The sequence below is a fragment of the Drosophila miranda genome, chromosome 3, assembly GCF_003369915.1.
Source record: "Drosophila miranda strain MSH22 chromosome 3, D.miranda_PacBio2.1, whole genome shotgun sequence".
Lineage (NCBI taxonomy): Eukaryota > Metazoa > Arthropoda > Insecta > Diptera > Drosophilidae > Drosophila > Drosophila miranda.
In genome coordinates, this window is record NC_046676.1 from 802,955 (window position 1) to 825,054 (window position 22,100).

At 45.0% G+C, this 22,100-nt stretch overlaps 1 protein-coding gene across 3 annotated transcripts in view; it reads right to left on the bottom strand.

Annotated features, from left to right (window-relative positions):
* Window positions 1–22,100, bottom strand: part of LOC117188156 (G protein-coupled receptor kinase 1) — a 316,657-nt gene that overhangs the window by 176,674 nt on the left and 117,883 nt on the right. For 2 of the 3 annotated variants that reach the window (XM_033391573.1, XM_033391572.1), the window contains exon 7: window positions 2,447–2,498. In XM_033391573.1, the coding sequence (XP_033247464.1) occupies window positions 2,447–2,498 (52 nt within the window). Of the gene's footprint in view, window positions 1–1,058; window positions 1,530–2,446; window positions 2,499–22,100 lie in introns of those variants that run through there. The other variant, XM_033391574.1, reaches the window with a different exon arrangement.

The window sequence follows — 22,100 nt, forward strand, 5'->3', positions numbered from 1 at the left end:
GTTCTAGCCCCTTGTTGGCACCCTACACCCTATGTGGTGGTTCTCTTGAGAGAATTACCCTGGTGAATGATCTTGGTATTTTATTAGACGTAAAGTTAAAGTTTTCCGAACACATTTCTACTATGGTTAATAAGGCCATGGGCGTGCTTCGGTTTATAAAGAAGTGGTCAAAAGAATTTGACGACTATAGCTCGCTAGTTCGTCCGATCTTAAAATACGGCTCCCGTGTATGATGCCCTCAGTACACAGTACAGAAAAACTTTTTACTCTTTGCTCAGCGGGGCCTTAACTGGGATGCGGATGTGAGAACCCCAACTTACTCTAGTAGACTGCTGTTAGTAAACTTCCATCCTTAGTTAACTTAGCACAACTTGATCAGGGGTGACATAGACAGCCCTGATCTGTTAGGCCGCATAAGCTTCACGATTCCTATTAGACTCACTAGAAATTTTATACCGTTGCTCCTTCCGCTTTGTAGATCGAATTATTCCTTGCATGAACCGTTTAGAGTCTTATACTGGGATTATAATTCCCTCTACCATATTATATCCACCACTAATTCTCTTCCTCTTATTGAAAAACTAATACTCAAATACCTTGCTCATAATTAGTAATTGTAGTGGTATTTGTATTTTAAAGGCATGCTTAGTAATGTAATGTTTTAGTAATTAGTAGTTAGTAATGTTTACTTCCAATTTTCCTCGCATATTAGTCTAACAGCTATCTTTCCTGCATGCTCGCGTTCGGTTCGGTTACCACGTCGCGCATCATGCGGCAGCGACAATCGGTCGGTTGGGCGGGAGGAGGCCTGCGTTTTGACTGGGATCCGCGCGTAACAGTCTTTTGCTGGTGTCGCACGGGCCACTTGATGATGTAGTAATTGCTTCTCCTTTTGAAAGATGCAGTCATTGCATGTCAACGTCCAAAATAAAAAAGTATCGTTTGTAAATTATGTTTAGATCGAATAACAGGTCAAAGTTAATTAGACAGGATAGTATTAGCTACTTGATACCTTGTCCTTTACATCTATATTGTAACACATATTTTTTAGACGAAAGCGATAAGTAGTCTGATAAGTACTTAGCCTGAAAAAGAAAAACGAAAATTTTGGAAAAGTGACGATTTATTTCTTAACATAGCCTCCTTTAGCCCATCTGAAAAATACGTTTTCTCGACTCGTTTTCTGCAACTCGGCGTCGAATCGGCGCCATAAATCCTTCTTGTAGAGCCGTGTGATCTTTTCACTTCTCTAGGTAATCGATGTAGATCTCACCTTGTGGTCCCAGAAAACGGTTGCCATCACCTTTCAGGCCGATAAGACAGTCTTCGCCTTCTTCGAGCCTGTTCGCCAGGTAAAGTCCACTGTGTGTACCAGTGGATCCATGTTTCGTCGACGGTCAAGAAACGACGCAGAAAGCCCTTCGGATTGCGTTCAAACAGCGTCAAGCACTGCTCTGAAGTGGTCTCACAGTTGCGCTTGTTCTTCGGCGCAGCATCCCAGCGCTCTTTGCTTTCGTTGCGCAATTTCCCTTTCAAAAATAAGAATCGAATCACCGACCGATATTGCTCTTTTTACATTTTTATAAAATCAGGGAACAAGCCAACTTCCACACGTGGTAAAAAAAAAAAATACGAGTCCGATTCGTCTGAAGTTTTAACAACAGTCGTCTAAAAGAATAAACTACACGATAGTAAATCTCTTTCCCCATCAGATAAGATAACGGCAATACACTTGTAAGAATGCGATATCCAAAGAATCTGGATACACAATAAGTACTTATAAGGCCACCCTCGTATGTACGTGTGTTGGTTGCAAGAACGTCGTCATGTAGATTTAGTTATGACGATCTGCTCAAGACTAAATGCATAAAATAAATAAAAATAAATTTAGATAACGAGAGAAAGCGATAGAAGAATCTCGGGGATGTAGCTAAGCCGAGGACGAATGATAGATAGAGCTCGAGAGAACTGAAGGAACGAAGATGGCGCTATAGAGAGACGAAAGAACGACTGTGGGCAGTGCTGCCTTAGGCTGCACCACTATCTATAATTTAATGTAATTAATATATACTTTATGGGGTCGGTAACGCTTCCTTCTGGGTGTTACACACATCCACTTTTACCACAATTCTAATATCCCCCTATACTCTCCGAGTACCAGGTACAATAATAGTAGTTCATTAGACAATTTTTGAATCCCGACGTCCCGACAACGAATAGTGTGTGCGAGAGAGAGACAATTTGCGTAGTCACTGCAAATTGATTTGTTCATTTTGGCGATAATAATCAGATCTGATCCGGATTAGGCAAACTGGCAATGACTATCTTTATGTCTCGGTGTTTTTGATTTTCTTAATACATATATATTATTGTCAAATTAGAGTTCAAATTGTATTTTTTGTTAAAAATATTATTCAATTGTCTAAATTTAGAATATTGTACTTACTTGAATATTTAGTTCCAAATTTTTCCACTGGCAGAATCTTGTAAATTTTTCGCTAAAAACAAAGAATTATATAAGTTTATTCTTCTATGTTCATATATGTTTTTATCATATGCCCAATGCGGGTAATTTACCCGGGTAATTATACCCGATACTACAAATGAGAATAGGGGATATTAGATTTGTGGACCCCGTAAACTATGTAAGTCTTGATCAGCATCAATAGCCGAGGAGATTGAGCCATGTCTGTCTGTCCGTCCCTATGAGCGCCTGGTGCTCAGAGACTATAAGAGCTAGTGCAACGACATTTTGTATCTAGACTAATGTAATGTGTCACTGTTACACGTGTATTTCAAAATTTCGCGCCACCCCTTTCCGCTCCCACAAATGATGAAAATCTGTCTCATCCACAATTCTAAAGATACGAGAAAAATTAAAAACGCTCAATCATGGAGAATGACCATATCTACCGGATTATCGAATCTGGATCAGATTGTATCATTATTTTAACCAAAAGGAACAAATCAATTTTGAGGATTTGTATTTGTATTTGTAGAGTTGCGGTAGCAGCAGCCACTCACATCGTTCACCCTCGTTTTTTTCTTCTGTCTTCGCAGTAATAGCCGTGCCTGCCATTAACATTTTGTTGAAAGTATTGTAAAGAATGGAGATTAAGAAGGCTGTCTATAGTTGTCATGCCGGATTATATTAAAAATAGTCAGTCTTGGCTCGGAGTGGGGGTCGCTCGGAGTCTCTCTGTATAATACAAATATTCTCTGTTGGTTTTAGTTGAGCAGCTAATGAAGGAATAGGGTAAGCGGGGCTTACTGACGAGCGGCTTGAAAGCTGAACTGCAGATGCAATTGAAAGCTGCACTGGAGAGAGCAGGTCTCAATGTCGAAGATTCTAAGTTTTAGATGAGCAATGCTCCAGGTCGACAGTGGAGGAGAATCAGCCAGCGGCGGACAATGACCAATTGATGGCGATGTTGCACCAGATGATGCTGCACGGGTCTAGGTAACCAACCGCAACAGATGATGCTGCAGATTAAGGATTAAGGCGAGGCGATGAAGCTTCAAGGTCACCAAAAGCAATAGCAACAGATGATAATGCAAGTGAAAGATCAAGTAAAGGATCAAAGTGAAGCTTAATCACAGAAATTAGAAGCTATGACCAGGAAAACTTACAAGCAGTTCAGTGCCTGGATGCAGAGATCACACGCCTTAACGAGGGGATTCGGCAAGTGGAAAATCGTCTCGAAGATCGGCTTGCTGACCGCTGCCGTTAATTAATACATAAACCACTACAATTACTAATTACGAGAAAGGTGTGTAAGGATTAGTAATTTATTAAGAGGAAAAGAATCAGTGGTGGATATAACATGGTAGAGGGAATAATAATCCGAGCATAATCCGAGACCTTAGTGTTGGTAACCCGAACCCTTCCGCTCACTATACCTGAAGACGCCTACCATCCTACTTTCGAAGTTTCGCTAGATATAGGACCAACTGTATTGGATCGGTCGAATACGCTACCTGAACGTGTCCGTCGCTTTGGTAAAGCCGAGTTTGCGAAGCTTACTCATTAGGGATTTTGATTGGTCCGCTTTGTACTTGTGCACTGATGTCATAAAAGGCACAAACACTTTTTACCATACTCTTGGCACATTTTTTGATTCTTGTGTCCCGCTTTCTTATCCGATTAGATCTGGAAAACCCCCTTGGTTTACCAAAGAGTTATCCAGTCTAAAAAACTTACAATCAAGACTTTATACAAAATTTCAAGAAATTGGTTCTCCTACTTCTCACTCTCGCTATGTAATAGCTCGGTCAAACTATAAGAACTACCTATCTCGATGCAGGATACGTTTTTCTCAGGACCCTAAACAGTTTTACTGCTTCGTAAACAGTAAGCGTAGAACGTCCGCACACCCATCCTCGCTATCATTTTGAAATACCTTGGCAAATAATGATCAGGCAATTGCCGATCTTTTTGCCCAATTTTTCCAAACCACCCATTCTGAGGAAAGCTACTATGTTCATCCGTACCCATACGGTTTACCGAGGTCGAACAAGTTTTTAGTCCCTTGTTAAATGAATGTTCTTTACTTCATGATCTTCGACTAGTTAAGCCGGTGTTTTCACCGGGTCCAGACGGGGTTCCAGGTTGTGTACTCAGGTACTGCGCCGTGGCTCTGTGTGGACCCTTGCTTAAACTATTCACCCTGTCCATCGATTCTTCTTGCTTCCGCCCGATCTGGAAGGAATCGTTTTAATTTCCTCTCCATAAAAAAGGGAGCAAGTCTGACGCAAACAATTATAGAGGTATAGCAAAGTTATCCGCTATTCCCAAAATGTTTGAGAAGGTTTTAACTCCGCACTTGCAACATCTCTGCAAGTCACTTATATCTCCAACTCAGCATGGATTTATAAGGCGGCGATCAATCACCACGAACTTGTTAGAGTTTACCTCTTTCATTATTGAAGGCTTTCAAGGTAACTTACAGACGGATGTTATTTACACCGACTTTAGTAAAGCATTCGACTCTGTAAACCATTCCCTTTTAGCTCATAAACTTGACCTTTTAGGGTTTCCGCCCAACCTCCTGAGATGGATTTCTAGCTATCTTTGTTTCAGGTCTCAAAGAGTCCTCTTCAAAAACTCCCTCTCTTCACCAGTCAAGGTTTCTTCGGGAGTAACACAGGGCAGCCATCTAGGCCCCTTACTCTTCACACTCTTTATTAATGACCTGCCTTCGGTATTAACATACTTTCGAGTACTTATGTATGCGGATGATGTTAATCTGTGTGTCCAGTATAAGGACATTTCATTTCATTCTCGCTTGCAATCCGATCTCAATAACTTTCAGTCATGGTGTTGTGCTAACTTGTTACACCGTAATGCCTCGAAATGCAAAGTTATGACATTTCATCGTTCTAGCCCCTTGCTGGCTCCCTATACCCTATTTGGTGGTTCTCTTGAGAGAATCACCCTGTGGATGATCTTGGGGTTATGTTAGTCCCCAAGTTTAAGTTTTCTGAACACATTTCTACCATGGTAAAGCCATGGGCGTGCTTGGGTTTATAAAGAGGTGGTCAAAGGAATTTGACGAGCCCCATATAACAAAGACTCTCCATACCTCGCTTGTTCGTCCGATCTTAGAATACAACTCCTGTGTATGGTGTATGTAAACTAAACGGTTTATGCAAGAAAAAATTCGATTTACAAAGTGGAAGGAAGAATGGTATAAAATTTCTAGTAAGTCTAATAGGAATCCTGAAGTTTATGCGGCTCACCAGATCAGGGCTGTCTATGTCACCCCTGAATAAGTTGTGCATTGAAATCACACCAAGCATTTTTCCACGGTTAACTAAGGATGGGAGGTTTACTAATAGCAGTCTACTAGGTAGTTCTTATAGCATTGAGCATTAAGAACTAAAAAGTTTGAACGAGCTATTACATAGCGAGAGTGAGAAGTAGGAGAACCAACTTCTTGAAATTTGTTATAAAGTCTTGATTTTAAGTTTTTTGACTGGATAATTCTTTGGTAAACCAAGGGAGCTTTCCAGATCTAATCGGACAAGAAAGCGGGACAAAATAATCAAAAAATGTGCCAAGAGCATTGTAAAAAATGTAAAAAAAGTACGATGGTAGGCGTCTTCAGGTATAGTGAGCGGAAGGGCTCGGGTAAACAACACTATGGTCGGATCCGAGACAGGGACAGGTCAAGCAAGCCGTCAACAGGGTCATTTCGTGACATGAGCACTAGGATACTAGACTCGTTTACCGAACACCAAACAGTTCCTGGCAAGTTGAAGTCACAAAGAACTATCATATGATCTTTATCTGATAGAGAGGAAGAAACAGCAGTTAAAGCGGACAAATGCTGCTCATAAATAGAGATATCCGAAGAAGGTGGAATATACGAGCAATTAATGAATATAGCGAAAGCGGGAAGAATCAGTTTTACACACAGGAATTCCAGTTCCGGTTGAGCCTGGACTGTGAAGTGTTCCGACGTGAAGTAAGAGTCCACTGCAATCAGAACCCTTCCTGCACGTCGAGACGAACGGTCCTTTCTAAAAGTTGTGTACCGACCTGCCAAAACCTCGGAACTAAGAGTGTCCGGCAATAACCAGGTTTCAGTAAACACAATAACACAGCAACAATATCCCGGAAAAGAATGCTGAGTTTACTAAGTAAGCCTCTAACATATCTGATAAGTTACTAAAAGAAAAGTTAGTTTTTTGGAGAGGTGGAAGCAGGACGAGAAGATGAGGAAGAGGAAGTTGAGGTTGAGGGTGGCACAATGGATTGATTTGTTAGAGTTATGGGGGGCCTATTCTTCTTCTTAGCCTTAAACTCCTTCAACACCAAATGCTCCTGCCAAAATTTGGCGGAGCAAATGGTGTCAAATTGAGTTGGGGAGATTCTTTTCTTAAACGAGGCTATCTCCCTGGCTTAAGAGAAGTTAAATTTCTTCACCTTTAAACCCACGGCTTTTATTTTGCTTTGAATAAAAGCAATTACATCATTAGATGTGAGGTCAAAAACTTGTCGTTTTGGTGGGACTCCCACCAGTGGTTTAGGCACCACAGGCCTATTAGCTGTGGTGGCTGCTGCTGTTGGCACTTGCAGATCCCGCGGAGTTACCTTTTTACGCCTCGGAGATTAATTCAGCAGATGCAGACTGCCAAATTGAGACTCCATGGCTAGGAGCCGATCGTACTGCTTTTTAAAACCAACGGTCAGCTCCTTAAAGCCCTTCCGCGTCTGCCTCATAAAAGCCACTATATTATTCTCCACCGCACGGCATGCCTCGCAACTGTAATACAACCCATTACGTTTAACTATAACATCACTCACGAGGCCAGAAAATCCAGCGCATTTTGCGTGCATTACGCTGCCGGGGGACAGAACAAACAGGGGATATTCGGCTGATCGTGGGTGATCTGTTTCTTACAAGTTTTTTTGGCGCACATTACAGCGTATTCCATTTGTATGGAGCAGGGAGGAGAGCGGTTATAGCGAGAGCTACTAAACAGAGAGCGCTATTGCTCAGAAAGTTTAAAGACCGAGAGAGAAAGAAGAGTTATTTGAGATTGGATAATAGGGAGCATGATGCAATTATACAAGGTGGTCTCGTCGGCAAAATTCAGTCCTTTAACGTATGCTAGCAATAAGTGCGAGTGAAAGGCACATAGTATAGTAAGTGTGAGTGAGACGGCATATGTTGATGTTGATTAACCCTTAACAGGCTTAAAATGTTAAAATAAAATGATTTTACTGATATATTAATATTTAAATTTTATGCAGCCATTAATAATTTTTCTTCAACATTTTTAGTTATATTAAAATGTTCTTTTACATAATATATGAATATTATTTCTAATTCTGTGGTATTTTTTTTACATGCTTTTTATATATTATGCAATATGTAATTTTGTTGTTGTCGGGACATAAGGGTTAAGAATATATTAAAAAATTCGTCCGTGAACAACCTTCATCATCAACAAGAAGGCATGCACTGACCATAAGGGACAACACGAACGAATTTCGGCTCCCGACGAGACCACCTTGTATAATTGCATCATGATAGGGAGAGAGTGATAGCTACAGCAAAGGCTACGGGATAAGAGCGGGCAGTACACCTAGTTTTAATGCCAAAAACACAATTGGCGTTTTCATGACACAATTCGAAATTTCAGCGTTCGACGCAGATTCCCCACGCAGATAAATTATGGTGGTATGGTGGAGACCACATGCGGGAAGTTCATCGCTTTGAGCTGAAGGGCAGAGTACAACGTTATGGAGGAGTCGCTTCTAGAGTTCGTGACAGACATATAGCGACCATGATGCACCAGCCGACTTTCTGGAAAGATGCAAGACGGTATCAGGAACATAGAAACAGGCCGCGGTTGGTTCTGATGCAGAGAAAAACGTACGTGGAAGTGGTCAGTCAAGCATTGACCTATGAAACATCGCTATTGATATGCCGTTCATCACCAAAAGTGCATACTGTACAAGCTGAGGTGAATAATAGTCATCGACCGACAAGAACCCAAGGAGAAGGAATATCCAACGGAAGATGCTTCATTTGAAACCAAACGGGTCATATGGCGAGACAATGTCGCGATAGACCAATAAGACAAAAAAAAAAAAAAGATATCAAAAAGATGGGACTAGAGACCCCCGAGACAGATTTGTTAAACTATAATGAGTCTGCGCAGAGGGGTAAGCGCTGACTCATACTAAGAACTGTCCCAAAATTCTCGTTTCCCAGTTGGAGCGAAACTCGAAAAACCTTTTTTTTAGAGGCGTCATGGATGGAAGTGAGCTGTTACTAATTTTGAACACAGGTGCATCTCATTCATAATCAATAGAAGAACATATAGTTAAAGGAAACGTGGAGCCTCTGAATGGGTCTACGTCAGCGAACGGATACAGGTGTAGAGGCACATGTAATGACATGATTAAAAAAGATCTTAGAATTGCACTTATAAATTTTGAAGACGATTTTATCGTTGCTGATATTGTAGACGACATCATGATCGAAGTGGATTTCATGATCCGTTATGGCTGTACACTGGATTTTCAAAAAAAATTCTGAATCATGAAAAGAGATTACGATGGCTGTAGACTGCGAAACAAGTGAATCTAAAACGAGGTTTTAGAACGTTGTGAGTTGCTGCGGACACCGCAACTCTACAGTTATACCCGATACTAAGTCAGTATGGCTCTCCTACGGCAGACGCCGCTAATCTCAGACAGTCTCAGAGACTATTAAGGCTGGAGTAACCAAATTTGAGATTAAACGACACGACAAAGAGTGCGTGCGAGAGAGACAGAAAATTTTCGAAATTCTGAGATATACGTTTTATAGTGAGATCTAACAGAAGTGCGGATACCAAATTTGGTTACTCCAGCCTTAATAGTCTCTGAGATTTGTGGATGCCCCAGATTTTCGTCCTTTGGGGGGGCGGAAGGGAGTGTGGCGAAATTTGGACACGAAACGGTCAAGGTCCGATATCACAGGAGTGTGGATACCAAATTTGGTTGCTCTGGCTCTTATAGGTTCTGAGATCCTTGAACTCATATTTTGCAATTGGGAAAACCGACCATGAAACCTGTGTGTTAGAGAGAGACAGAGCGAGAAAGAATGAAATTGTTTTCTTGATTCTGGCTATAATAATTATACGATCTGATTGAGATTTTACGATCTAGAACATATAGTCATCCTCTACGATTCTGCGTTTTTGGTTTTATCGTATCTTTAAAAATGTAGATGCCACAGATTTTCGTCCTTTGTGGGGGCGGAAGTGGGCGGGGCGAAGTTTTGAAATATTTTTGTAACAGTGACATATCACAGAAGTCTGGATCCAAAACATCATTGCTCTAGCTCTTATAGTCTTTGAGCACTAGGCGCTGAAGGGGACGGACAGACGGACGGACGGACGGACGGACAGACGGACAGACAGACAGGGCTCAATCGACTCGGCTATTGATGCTGATCCAGAATATATATACTTTATGGGGTCGGAAACATCCACTTTTACCACAAATCTAATATACCCCAATACTCATTTTGAGTATCGGGTATAATAAAATGAATAGTTATCGTGTGAAACCGGAGCCTTTAGGAAGATTACGGATCAAAAGCCTACAACTAAATCCAGAGAAATTCAAATTTTTCCAAACGATAGTTAAATATTGGCCTCATCAAGTAAATAGAGAAGTCCACACTGATAAAGATAAAGTAGCGGCAGTTCAAAACTGGCCTTGTCCACAAAACTTGCAAGAGCTTAGAAGTTTTTTGGGACTGAACACCTATTATCGCAGATTTTTTCCTGGGTTTGCAAATGTGACAAGAAACGAGGGGGAACGTTGGGAGTCGGCTGCGACTCTACATTTATGCTCGATACTCGGTCAGTAGGCGCGAAGAGTATGTGTGTGTGAGAGAGAGAGAGAATGAGTAAGCGCGTGGTTTGCGTAGAAACTGCAAATTGATCCAGACTCAGCAGTCTAAAAGATACGATTTTGCGTTTTTGGTTTTCTCGTATCTTTCATGTTTCATGTATCAGATTTTCGGGGCTGGGCCGAAATTTTGAAATACACTTGTGTAGGTGCGATTTTACAGGAGTGTCGATACCGATTTTTGGTTACTCCAGCTTTCATAGTCTCTGAGATATAAGCGCTCATCCTAAGCGACAGGCAAAGTCGGCCATGAAATGTGTGTGTTAGAGAGACAGAGCGGTTATTATAGTTCTGATTATTATAATGATACAATCTGGTTTAGATTCTGAAAGCTATAAGATATTGAGATTTTGTTGGCACGGACGAGGGCGGGGTGAAGTTTTGAAATACACTTGTAACAGTGAGATATCACAGGAGTGTGGATACAAAATGTCTTTGCTCTAGCTCTTATAATCTCAGAGAACTAGGCGCTCATAGGGACGGACAGACGGACGGACGGAAAGACAGACATGGCACAATCGACTCGGCTATTGATGCTGATCAAGAATAAAGAATATATTTACTTCCTGTGGTCAGAAACGATTCTTTCTGGTCGTTACACACATCTATTTTCCCACAAATCTAATATACCACTATACTCTTTGTAAGTATCGGGCTTAAAAATCAATGCTACAAATGCACAGAAGAAGAAGAAAAAGCTTTTCAACAATTAAAACTTATCCTGTGTTCAGCGACGATCCTGGCTTATCCGGCACTGGGAGCGCCAAAATTAAGTTTTTGGCCAACTCGGAAAGTCTTTACACCTCAAAAACGGATGCCTATACCAAGCATGGGAGAAAAAGGATTGGAAAACCATAAACGATTTATTGGTATTACCAAAGAAACGAATCAGAGAAGTCATTAAAGATTACCATAATGGATGTAGTGTCGAGCACTTGTGCATCAACAGAAAAATCGAGATAATTAAAAAACGATTCTATTGGACTGGTTGCAAGGAGTCAGTAACTTATTGGATCCGTCGATGAGATCGTTGTGCGTTGGCAAAAAGACCATCTGATAGAAGTCACAGAAAATGCGGCAGTACAATTCAGGAGCACCGTTTGAGAGGATTGCAGTGGATGTAGCAGGCCCATTCTTAAGCAGTAACAGTTGAAATAAATATGTGCTCGTGGGAATTGATTATTTAAGCAAGTGGTCCAAAAAAGTATATCCAAAACTTAAAAATTAAAAAAAATCGTTAAAAATTTTTTAAGCCCCAAATCTATTAGAAAAAGTCAGTTTGGTTTGCAGCGGAAATCTGGTGTTACATGGTCGTCGAGGAAAAAAGGTAATTTCAGAAATATCAAATCACAGTGAATTGCCACTAAAAAGATAAGTGGATTTATTCGATAACCAAGCAACAATGCTCTGAATAATATCCTGAAATACTATCTAGATACCAATTTGCTTGCCATTGAGAAGAAATATAAGTACTTATTTTGGAAACGGGTGATTTATTTCGATATCCTCCTATAAACAATTATGTACTTAAATTTGCACCTAAAAAATAATGACCATGAAATTAAAATACCTATAAATTATTAATGTAAATGATGAGAGATTACAGTATAAATGAAGCGCAGTTAAAATCATTCTCGCTCTCTCTCCCTTTCTTTTGCTGTACTCGCTACCGCTTGCATGGGAAAAAGCTCGTATGCTTAGAGCTCCATGAAGCGCATAAAATGTGAATTAAGTCGAATAATAAAACCAATCCACACCTTACCTTCCAATTTTGTTGCAATTTTCGAAAGAAGGAAATTAATAATGTAATAGTTAGGATTTTGGCTAATATTTTGGCGCCCCCCGTTGTACTTCCCGGCTCGATTGGATTGGATTAATGCTCTAGTGGTATAAACTTTACTTATACTCTAGTACCATACAAATTAATTTCTGGCATCACTCAACAGAGCCCGTTACAAGGTAATAAATTAAAGTAATAATTACTGAAAGTAAGTAGATTAGATTTATCTTTTTTCGTGTAAGTAAAAACATAAACTGTGTTACATAAAAGTGCACAATTGGTTCCCAGAGCTTTACCAGCATATTGCGGTACATAAAGGCCATTTCACTTGCGCATAGTGCAGTTGTTGTTGTCGCTGCATATCGCTGTGTCGGTAATCGTTGATTTCTCTTTGAAGTGGATCAAGTGGATTTGAAAATCAACGCAATTACTTTGTCTTTGGTACACAGATGCAAATGTAGGGTGCGAGGGTTATTCAAAAACTTCGAACCGTATAAAAATAAAATTCAAATAAACCTGTCGTAATAAAGTATATTACGGCTCTCAAGAAACCCAGTGGCAGTTCTTTTTCAGCTCATGATGAAGACGAATTGGAACTTCTTTAACAGCGGGAAATTCTTGTCAATAATATAACTCGAATAAAGAATTTCATGAACCGGGGGGAAATAAAATTTCGAATAGATGTTCTTAATGCGTATATGGAAAAGCAATTTAATATCCAGTGGTCATTAGATAAAATGTATTCCGATTTTTATCAAGGAAAGAACATGAAAATGTGTGTACTAGGCTCTTCTGACAACTATAAGAACTAAAAGTCAACAGCGAGATATGGAAAACTTCACACTAAGTACACTGTGCATCATAGGCAGCTGCCAAAAATTAAGTTGCCAAAGATTAATGGAGTATAAAAATATTATAGTCTTTTCGAAACGCTGGTGTACGATGATGACCAATTGTCAAATAAAGAGAAGTTTAACCATCAATCATGAGGCATTAGGTACAGTAAATGCTTTCTAAGTGACGGATAGTAATTATAGGAAAGCCTTAGTTGCATTATAGTGACTGCCTAATGCTTCTCGAAGGTGTTTCAAAATTATTTTGATTGATGAAAGTACGATTGTAAATCTGGCAAACAAAAACAGCCGACCTGGGCAAGCTTATACAGCTTGATATAAATGCCTTTGTTTTTTCAATTGCTTGAGATTCTGAGATATACGTTTTATAGTGAGATCTAACAGAAGTGCGGATACCAAATTTGGTTACTCCAGCCTTAATAGTCTCTGAGATTTGTGGATGCCCCAGATTTTCGTCCTTTGGGGGGGCGGAAGGGAGTGTGGCGAAATTTTGACACAAAACGGTCAAGGTCCGATCACAGGAGTGTGGATACCAAATTTGGTTGCTCTAGCTCTTATGGGTTCTGAGATCCTTGAACTCATATTTTGCAATTGGCAAAACCGACCATGAAACCTGTGTGTTAGAGAGAGACAGAGCGAGAAAGAATGAAATTGTTTTCTTGATTCTGGCTGTAATAATTATACGATCTGGTTCTGATTTTGCACTCTAGAAGATATAGTCATCTTCTCGTATCGTCAAAATTGTGGATGCCACAGATTTTCGCTCTTTGTGGGGGCGGAAGTGGGCGGGGCAAAGTTTTGAAATATACTTGTAGCAGTGACATATCACAGAAGTCCGGATATAAAATGTCGTTGCTCTAGCTCTTATAATCTTTGAGCACTAGGCGCTAATAGGGACGGACAGACGGACGGACGGACAGACAGACAGGGCTCAATCGACTCAGCTATTGATGCTGATCAAGAATATATATACTTTATGGGGTCGGAAGGCTGGCGAAAATCCTCTAGCTGAACCCTTCACGAGGGTGCCGGCTGGGCAATGGACACTGCATTACCCGGGACAAGGGTAATGCACTGTCGCTTGCTCTGTCCGGGGTAATGCAGTGTCTAGCTAAGGCTATGGTCCGGCGTCTTCCCGATTCAAATTCGGGGGAACCGAACCAGGGCCATGGCTAGAGGTGCCTGGCGGTCAGGCCTAAAACGCTAGGGGGTGGTCCCCCCGAAAAATATTAACCAGTATGGACCCTCGGGCCAAATATGGAGGCGAAGAAGGATAAAGCACGGGTTGGGATGTCAACCCAAACGTCGGTGGGAAGCGTGACTGCTACCACCGGCGGGCACGGGGAGGAGCAATCCTCTCTGCGTGTCGCCAGCGGTCACACCTCAGACTTGGCGGGAGCAGGCCAAGTCAGTTGTAAAGCTACAGCCACAACAACAACAACAAAAACAACTCACTCCGCAGCCTGCAAGTTGAGCCGCACAGATGCCGTAGTCGACACAGACACGGATCTGGAGAGCGTGCTCTCTATGAGCAGGACGGAGGAAGAGAGCCTTCTCCGCTCACCGGAACCAGGCACCAGCTCCCTGCGTAGGGAAGGGCCGAAGCGTTCCAAGGAGGGGATGAAGGCCAAAGCACAATACAAAGCGGCCCTCAATATCAAAAGCCGGCTGCAAGGTAAAGTAGACATCTCCCAGGAGGAGAAGTTCAAGCTAGCCTGGGCCGAGCAGCGAGTAGAGGAGGGCCGACTACATTACGCCCAGATGCCACAGATGAGGGCGTCGAATGGCGAATATGCCAATAAGGTGGAGGAGATGATGGCCACCAAGAGGCAACGCTCGACTGAGAGTGCCATTAAAGACACTCCGGCGAGCAAGCGGCAACGCGGGCCCAAGAGTGCAGCCCCTCCACCGAAAGTGGCCAAGAAGCCATCGAAATCGAACGCGAAGGTCAGCGATGTGACCAAACGACATTTGATCGTGGCACTCATCGACCGGAGCGAGGAAAACGGCAAGATGTCAGCGGCACAGTGGAAGCTTGTGCACGCGCGTCTCGTCGACGCACTGTTTGCACACATTGAAGAAGACCCCGAGGCCCCTATGCCCACGTTCGATGGTGCTGGGTGGCTAAATGGGGTTAAGATCCTAAAGTGCAACGACGATCCAACCCTAAGGTGGCTGACGCGTACGGTCTGCCAACTGGAGGCGATGTGGGAGGGGGCCAAGCTGGAGGTTGTGGACCGGGAGCTTATCCCGTCCAAGCCTAAGGCGAAGGTACTCTTCCCCATCACAATCCAGGGAGACCGAGCGCTGAAGCTCCTTCAGCGGCAAAACGCGGACGTGCCAACGACCGATTGGAGGATCCTACACATTGGTAGCCCACTACCCAACGAGGGGGGCCAATGTGTGATCCTCCAAATAAACAAGGAGGCAGAGGATCTGCTGTATCCCAAGTTCGGGAAGATGGCGTGGGGCATGGGTAGCGTCTACCTGCGCCTCAAAAAGCGCCACCCTGAGGACAAGGACGCGCATACCCTGCAGGTAGGCGAGGTGGAAAAGGACTTAGGTCTCGAGTCCATCGTGGAGGCCGCCCAGGGTCTTGCGCTTGAGGACGAAGACGAGGAAGACGGTGAACTGACGTTAGTAGTCAACCCGTCGGATGCAAGTGAGCCAGCCAACCATGCTGAGTGTGCTGCAGCTAAACTTGCATAAAAGCAAGGTAGCGTCGGCGGAGCTCCTCATCGCCATGGAGCAAGGGCTCGCCGACATAGCTCTAGTCCAGGAGCCCTGGATTGCGACAGGCAATTCAGTGGCCGGACTAAAGTCCTCAAATCACAACCTGTCCTACGCAACATCGGTAAGCAGGAACAGAACCGTCGTACTCGTACGAAAGGGAATCCATGCTTACCTTATGTCTCATTACAGCACGGATGACCTGACGGTTGTGATGCTGGAAAGCGAGGAAAAGCGCCTTCTGGTGGCTTCCTGCTACATGGCTCACGACAGACCCGCACCACCCGACGAACTCAGGAGCCTGGTGACAGAAGCCGGCACCAAAAACTATCAACTCGTCATCGGGACGGATGCCAATGCCCACCACAATGTGTGGGGAAGCACCGACATCAATGATAGAGGTGAGTCACTCTTAGACTTTATACTTTATACTAATCTATATATAGCAAACTTCGGGGAGGAGCACACCTTCGTGGGTCCGACTTCATCCAACGGGCTAGACCTAACACTAGCAACGGGAAACAGTACTACGGTATCTAGCTGGAGGGTCCTTGAAAGACCCTCCTTCTCAGATCACAAGTACATTCAGTTTAAGTGCGACTTCAAACATTCTTCGAAGGTAATAGTCTATAGAAACCCCCGGAATACAAACTGGGAAAAGTTTAAAAAGACAGTTACTTCGAAGCTCGCGAGTCCGGGCACAGTGAAATCCGCGGAGGACATAGAGAAGTCTCTAGAGACCCTATCCAACGCGTTGCTGGACGCCTACCACACATCGTGCAAACCCTCGAGGACGAAGAAGAGGTCCAAGCCACTCTGGTGGAGCCGGGATCTCTCTCTTCAAAGGGACAACCTCAAGGAATTCTTTAAGATCGCCAAACAAGCGAACGAAGGGATCGTCTATGAGGAATACAGACTCCTACTCAGGAGCTACAAGAAGGAAATACGTAAAGCACAACGGAACTCGTGGAGGACCTTCTGCTCCAACATCGAGAAAGTACCAGAAACCGCACGGCTACGGAAGCTGCTCTCTAAGCAGCCTACCATACAAAGCCAATTAAAGCTAGATGACGGACAGTGGACAGAGGGCAGTGACGAAGCCCTAACAGCACTAATGGAGGAACATTTCCCTGGTTGCACCGAGGTCGCTGATGCCAAAGAGCACCAGGACCTAGCAACCGAGGAACAACACCCCCCAACAGATTTGTTAACCACCAAGCGAATCCACTGGGCAATAGACTCCTTTGCGGGCACAAAAGCACCAGGACTTGACGGGATATTCCCAGCCATGATGCAGGTGACCAAAGAGGCGATTACCCCATGGCTCTCCGCAATATTCACAGCTTGTATAAGTACTGGCTATATCCCTATCCAATGGAGAACCTCGAGAGTTGTCTTCCTCCCAAAGGCAGGAAAGTGCAGCCATGCGAGTCCCAAGGACTATAGACCGATAAGCCTTACCTCCTTTATATTAAAAACGCTAGAAAAGCTGCTGGACTTACACATCAGGAATGAGGTAGGGGGACTGATGTCAACCAACCAGCATGCCTATACTAAAGGGAAATCGGTGGAGACCGCACTACATTCGGTAGTAGCTACCATTGAGAAAGCCCTTCACAATAAAAAGTATGCACTGGGAGTATTCGTGGACATCTCCGGAGCATTCAACAACGTGGCTACGGAAGCAATAAAAAATTGCCTGGTAGCAACTAATACACACCCAGCAATCAACCTGTGGATAAGGAACCTCCTAGGTTGCAGACGGGTGCAATCAGAGTGGGGCACCGCTTCCATGGTGAAAGAGGCACACAGAGGCACACCCCAGGGTGGAGTCCTGTCGCCCCTCCTGTGGAATCTGGTGGTCGACGACCTCATCAAGAGATACGAAAGGAAGGCCCCAATAATAACAGCTTATGCGGACGACATAAGCATACTTATTACGGGTGTTTGCCCATCGACCCTCAGCTCACTAATGCAACGAACACTCAGGGAGATACGCGAGTGGGCGGAAGAAGTAGGACTCAGTATCAACGCGGACAAGACGGACCTCATCCTCTTTACCAAGAGGTACAAGGTACCGATATGGACCCCCCCGAAGATCAATCAAACTAGGCTAACCCCAAAAACAAAAGTCAAATACCTGGGCACAGTACTGGATAGTAAACTGGCATGGAAACCCAATGTATTGGAAAGGGTGAAGAAGGCCACCATTGCGCTTTATGCATCCAAGAAGATGCTCAGCAGCACATGGGGCCTATCTCCGGCTCTGATGCATTGGATTTACATCTCGGTGGTGCGACCAACTCTGCTGTATGGAGTCTTAGTGTGGTGGCAAGCTACTGGAAAGAAAACGTATCATAAGCTTATGGAAAGGACTCAGCGACAGGCTTTGCTCTGTATTACAGGGGCGCTGAGGTCAACCCCAACAAAAGCACTCGAAACCCTACTTGGAATCGAACCCCTAGACATCCACGCCCGTCTGACTGCAGGAAAGGCAGCACAACGCCTCATCGCTTCAGGAAATATGTCGCCACAAGAATACGGGCATACTTCAATTGGAAGGGAAATTAACAGATCAACTGATTACATGACCCCCCAAACATGCCTCGACGTAAAAACAACTGCATCCTTGGGACCTGAAGACTGGAAAATCGGAAGAGACCAAACGGAGCACCTCAATATATATACGGACGGCTCCAAGATGGACGGAGGAGTAGGAGCGGGCCTATACTGTACAGACCCTGAGATAAGGCTGTCATATAAGCTACCGGACCATTGTAGCATATTCCAGGCAGAGGTTTTTGCCATCAGGAAAGCAGCAGAAGTCGCTCTTCTCACTGAAAGAGCACACGATGCGGTCAACCTATTCGTCGACAGCCAAGCGGCGATAAGATCCATGCAGTCGTCCGCAGTCAGTTCCAGAAATGTCTTGGCGAGCAGGGAGGCACTAGATACCCTAAGCACGACAAAGTCAGTGCGGATCTACTGGATTCCCAGCCACCAGGGCATCGAAGGGAACGAGACGGCGGACGTACTAGCTAAGGAAGGCGTCGGGCTGGCGAATACGAGAACCGAGAACGTGCCTGTCTCCCTCAGAACGCTGCAAAGCGATCTAGAAAAGCAGGCCGGATCACAAACCGAATGTAGGTGGAGGAGTACCACCGCCTGCAGAACCTCGAAAATCATGTGCAAGGAACGCAATGACAAACTCAGCCACTACCTGCTGCACCTACCACGGAAGGACTGCAGATTATTAGTGGGAATATTAAAGGGACACTGCCTGGCTGCGGCGCATGCGACAAAGCTAGGAATCACAAACAGAGACAGTTTTAGGAAATGTGACGAACCTGGGGCAACCGAAACCCTAGAACATCTCATCTGCAACTGTCCTGCTCTCTTAAGGGCAAGGAGGAGATACCTGGGCGCCCCAGTGCTGGCATCACTGGAAGATGCCTCCAAGAGGACGCCACAGCAACTACTGGCCTATGCGAAAAATACCTCGATCCTCGAGGACTTCAAAACCCACTAAACACTGCCGCGACGGTTCATACCCCCCCTGCTCGTGGGCGGATCCCCACCCAGCCTTTTATTAGTCGACTTCCTACTCCGGCACGAAATGCCGATGAACCTAAGCGCGCTACTGCTTAATTTTTCAATGGGGACGGTGCCATTACACTTTACCAGTTTCATCCAAGGGAATATACTCTACCTAATGGAGACGGCGTGCATACCACCAAGGAGCGACACGCAAATTAAGGTGAATTCACAGTTTGTCCTGGAACGTGGCGAAACGTCGGATCTACCGTCGGGAATGGCCCTGGGTAGCGCTATCGTTGACCCTATTAGTGATACCCTAGTGGTCCGGATCCTCAATTTCAACGACCGAATATGCCTCTACTCACCGTGTTGGGTGAGCTGAAAGAGAGCAGGCGGACTCAAGGGAGGACCCCTTTGATTGGAATTCCCTACTAAGTTACGTAGAGCCTGAAGCGCGAGCACTGTTTGAGGAGCTGCTCTAACGTTATCGGACGACCTTTGCCAAAAACGACGACGAGACGGGCAAGACCAACAAAGACACGGGCCGATCACGGCCACGATCACGATCGCAGCCACCACGGCGGTTGGCTCTAGCGAAGATAGAAGAAGTGGAGCGACTGATGTGGGCCAACGGAGTAATACGCCCCTCCAACTGTCCCTGGGCCTCATCGGCCGTACTAGACCAAAAAAAGAACGGACCGACCAGCTTCTGAGTGGACTATCGGCGGCTCAATGACGTCACGATTAACGACTCTGCCGAAAACAGAGGACATTCTTACGATCCTGCACGGTTCCAATTAGTTCTCTACAATGGATCTGCAGAGCGGAGATGACCAGGCCCAAAACTACTTCGCCTGTGACGCTGAATTGTTCGAATTTGACGTAATGCCGTTTGGATTAACTAACGCGGCGACCGCTTTCTAGAATTCCCTGAGCCAAAGACACTTTTCGTATGGGACACGGTTCTAAGCCTGATGCAGAACGGTCAAGAGCTGTTCATCGAATACTACAGTAAGACTTTAATTTTATTGATTTTCTAAGTGTTTTATAACTTTAAAGTTAAATTGAGTTGCGCTCTTAATGGTTTTGATGCTATGGGAAAGCTAAATCGGTTCTTGGGTGGTCACAATTTTATGAAAGTATTGTAACGGACCTGCTTCTTGGTTCGCTTGAGTTTGCTGGGCTCGCTCAGCGGTCGGCCGATTCGTCGCAACGTATTTTTATTGTTGCCCCCAACGACAAATGATTAGACCTTCCTTTTCTTTAATCGAATCTCTCTTTATTCGTACTTATATTAGGACTTAGGGCTAGATGCTACAATTCAGCTTATCTATGGATCTCCACCACGCGTGGGCTCTCGTCGGGTGTGGCAGCGTTGAGGCTGTTGATTGGGGCAGTTTGACCTCCGCTATTGCTTTGGCCCGCCACGCAAATCCGCACTCTACGTCTCGCACTCCCCTCTTAGCTTCCGCCGGCAACTGTGGATCACCTCTTAACTTAGACTCACTCTGGGGGCAGGCGGGGCCTGTCTTCCTGTTGTTATTCACTTCACTGCACTTCTTCGAACCGTACCGGGTATTACTCTCACGTTTCGACGGGGTTTCAACGTGCGCGCGCGATCACTTCTCCACGGAAAAAGAGAGCCGCTTCGTTGCCGCAGCCTCCTTTTATAGCCCCTTGACGGGCCCCGGCTCGGCGTTGGTAGTTTTCCATCGCCGTCTCCTGGTTTCCACGGCCTTCGTAACGGGGCCTGGCCGGTGGCGTGATCCCATGCCCCTATTTGGTCATGCGTCGGATCGCTGCCGGCCCGATCCCGCCGTCTCCTCTGCCTCTCGCGTTTCTCTTGCTCCGAGAGCGGGACACTTCTCCTCTCGGGGCCCTTGGCCTCTTCGCCGCATCCGGCTATCCGTGGGTATCTGGGCTGACCTTCGCCTTATCCAGCCAGCCATCAGCCTTTATCCGACCGTCCCACCGCCTTTATCCGGCTATGCTTTGGTCGAATTCAGCCTGTGGGAACCACGGTTCCTCACACCCCCCTCTTTCTTCCCGCAGCGGAATACTCCCGTTTTCCGCGACCTTGCGACGGAGTGTGCTTTCCTCATTCAAACGGCCCCATTTTACGCGCGCTCCTTACGGCATCTGGGATCACGGGCGCCCTGGCGCCCTCTGGCGCCTTTTCTCGGGCGGCGCTGCCAGCCCTTGCAATTTTCTGGCTGGGGCCGAATCCCCACCTATCAATAAGGTGTAGGGGCGTTTAGGCGATCCACTCGATATCTCTCCCCCGTACGTATTCCACTTTTCTCTTTTTCTTCTCTCTTTATTCATTTTCTCCTTTTTTTTTCTTTCCCCCTTTTTTTTCTTACTTGTGCTCGCGGAACACCTCCGTGCGCGTGGCCGACATCGCAATGCGGTACCGGGTACCCCGCTCGCTCACCAGCTTCTTCACCCTCCTACCCACGAGGCGAATCTGGGTCTGCGCGCGGACCACCGCCGCCGGCCACTCCTCCCGCGGGATCGCCCTCCAGTGGACCGTGGCTGCTGGTGCCGAGCTCTGCCGTTGCAGGGCCGGTCGCTTCGGTCCGGGCAGGAGGCCTGCCGCTTCAGAGCTTCTAGGAAATCATGTCCTGGAGCGAATTTCGAGTTTGATCCTATTTGATCATAAGATGTATTTTAAGAGCCATAAAGCCGCAACAATAAATAAAGCTAAGGGTGCTTGTTCAGAGCAGCAGCAGCACCAACAGTGTTTTAGCGTTCATCAAGCGTTGGTCCAAGGAGTTTGACG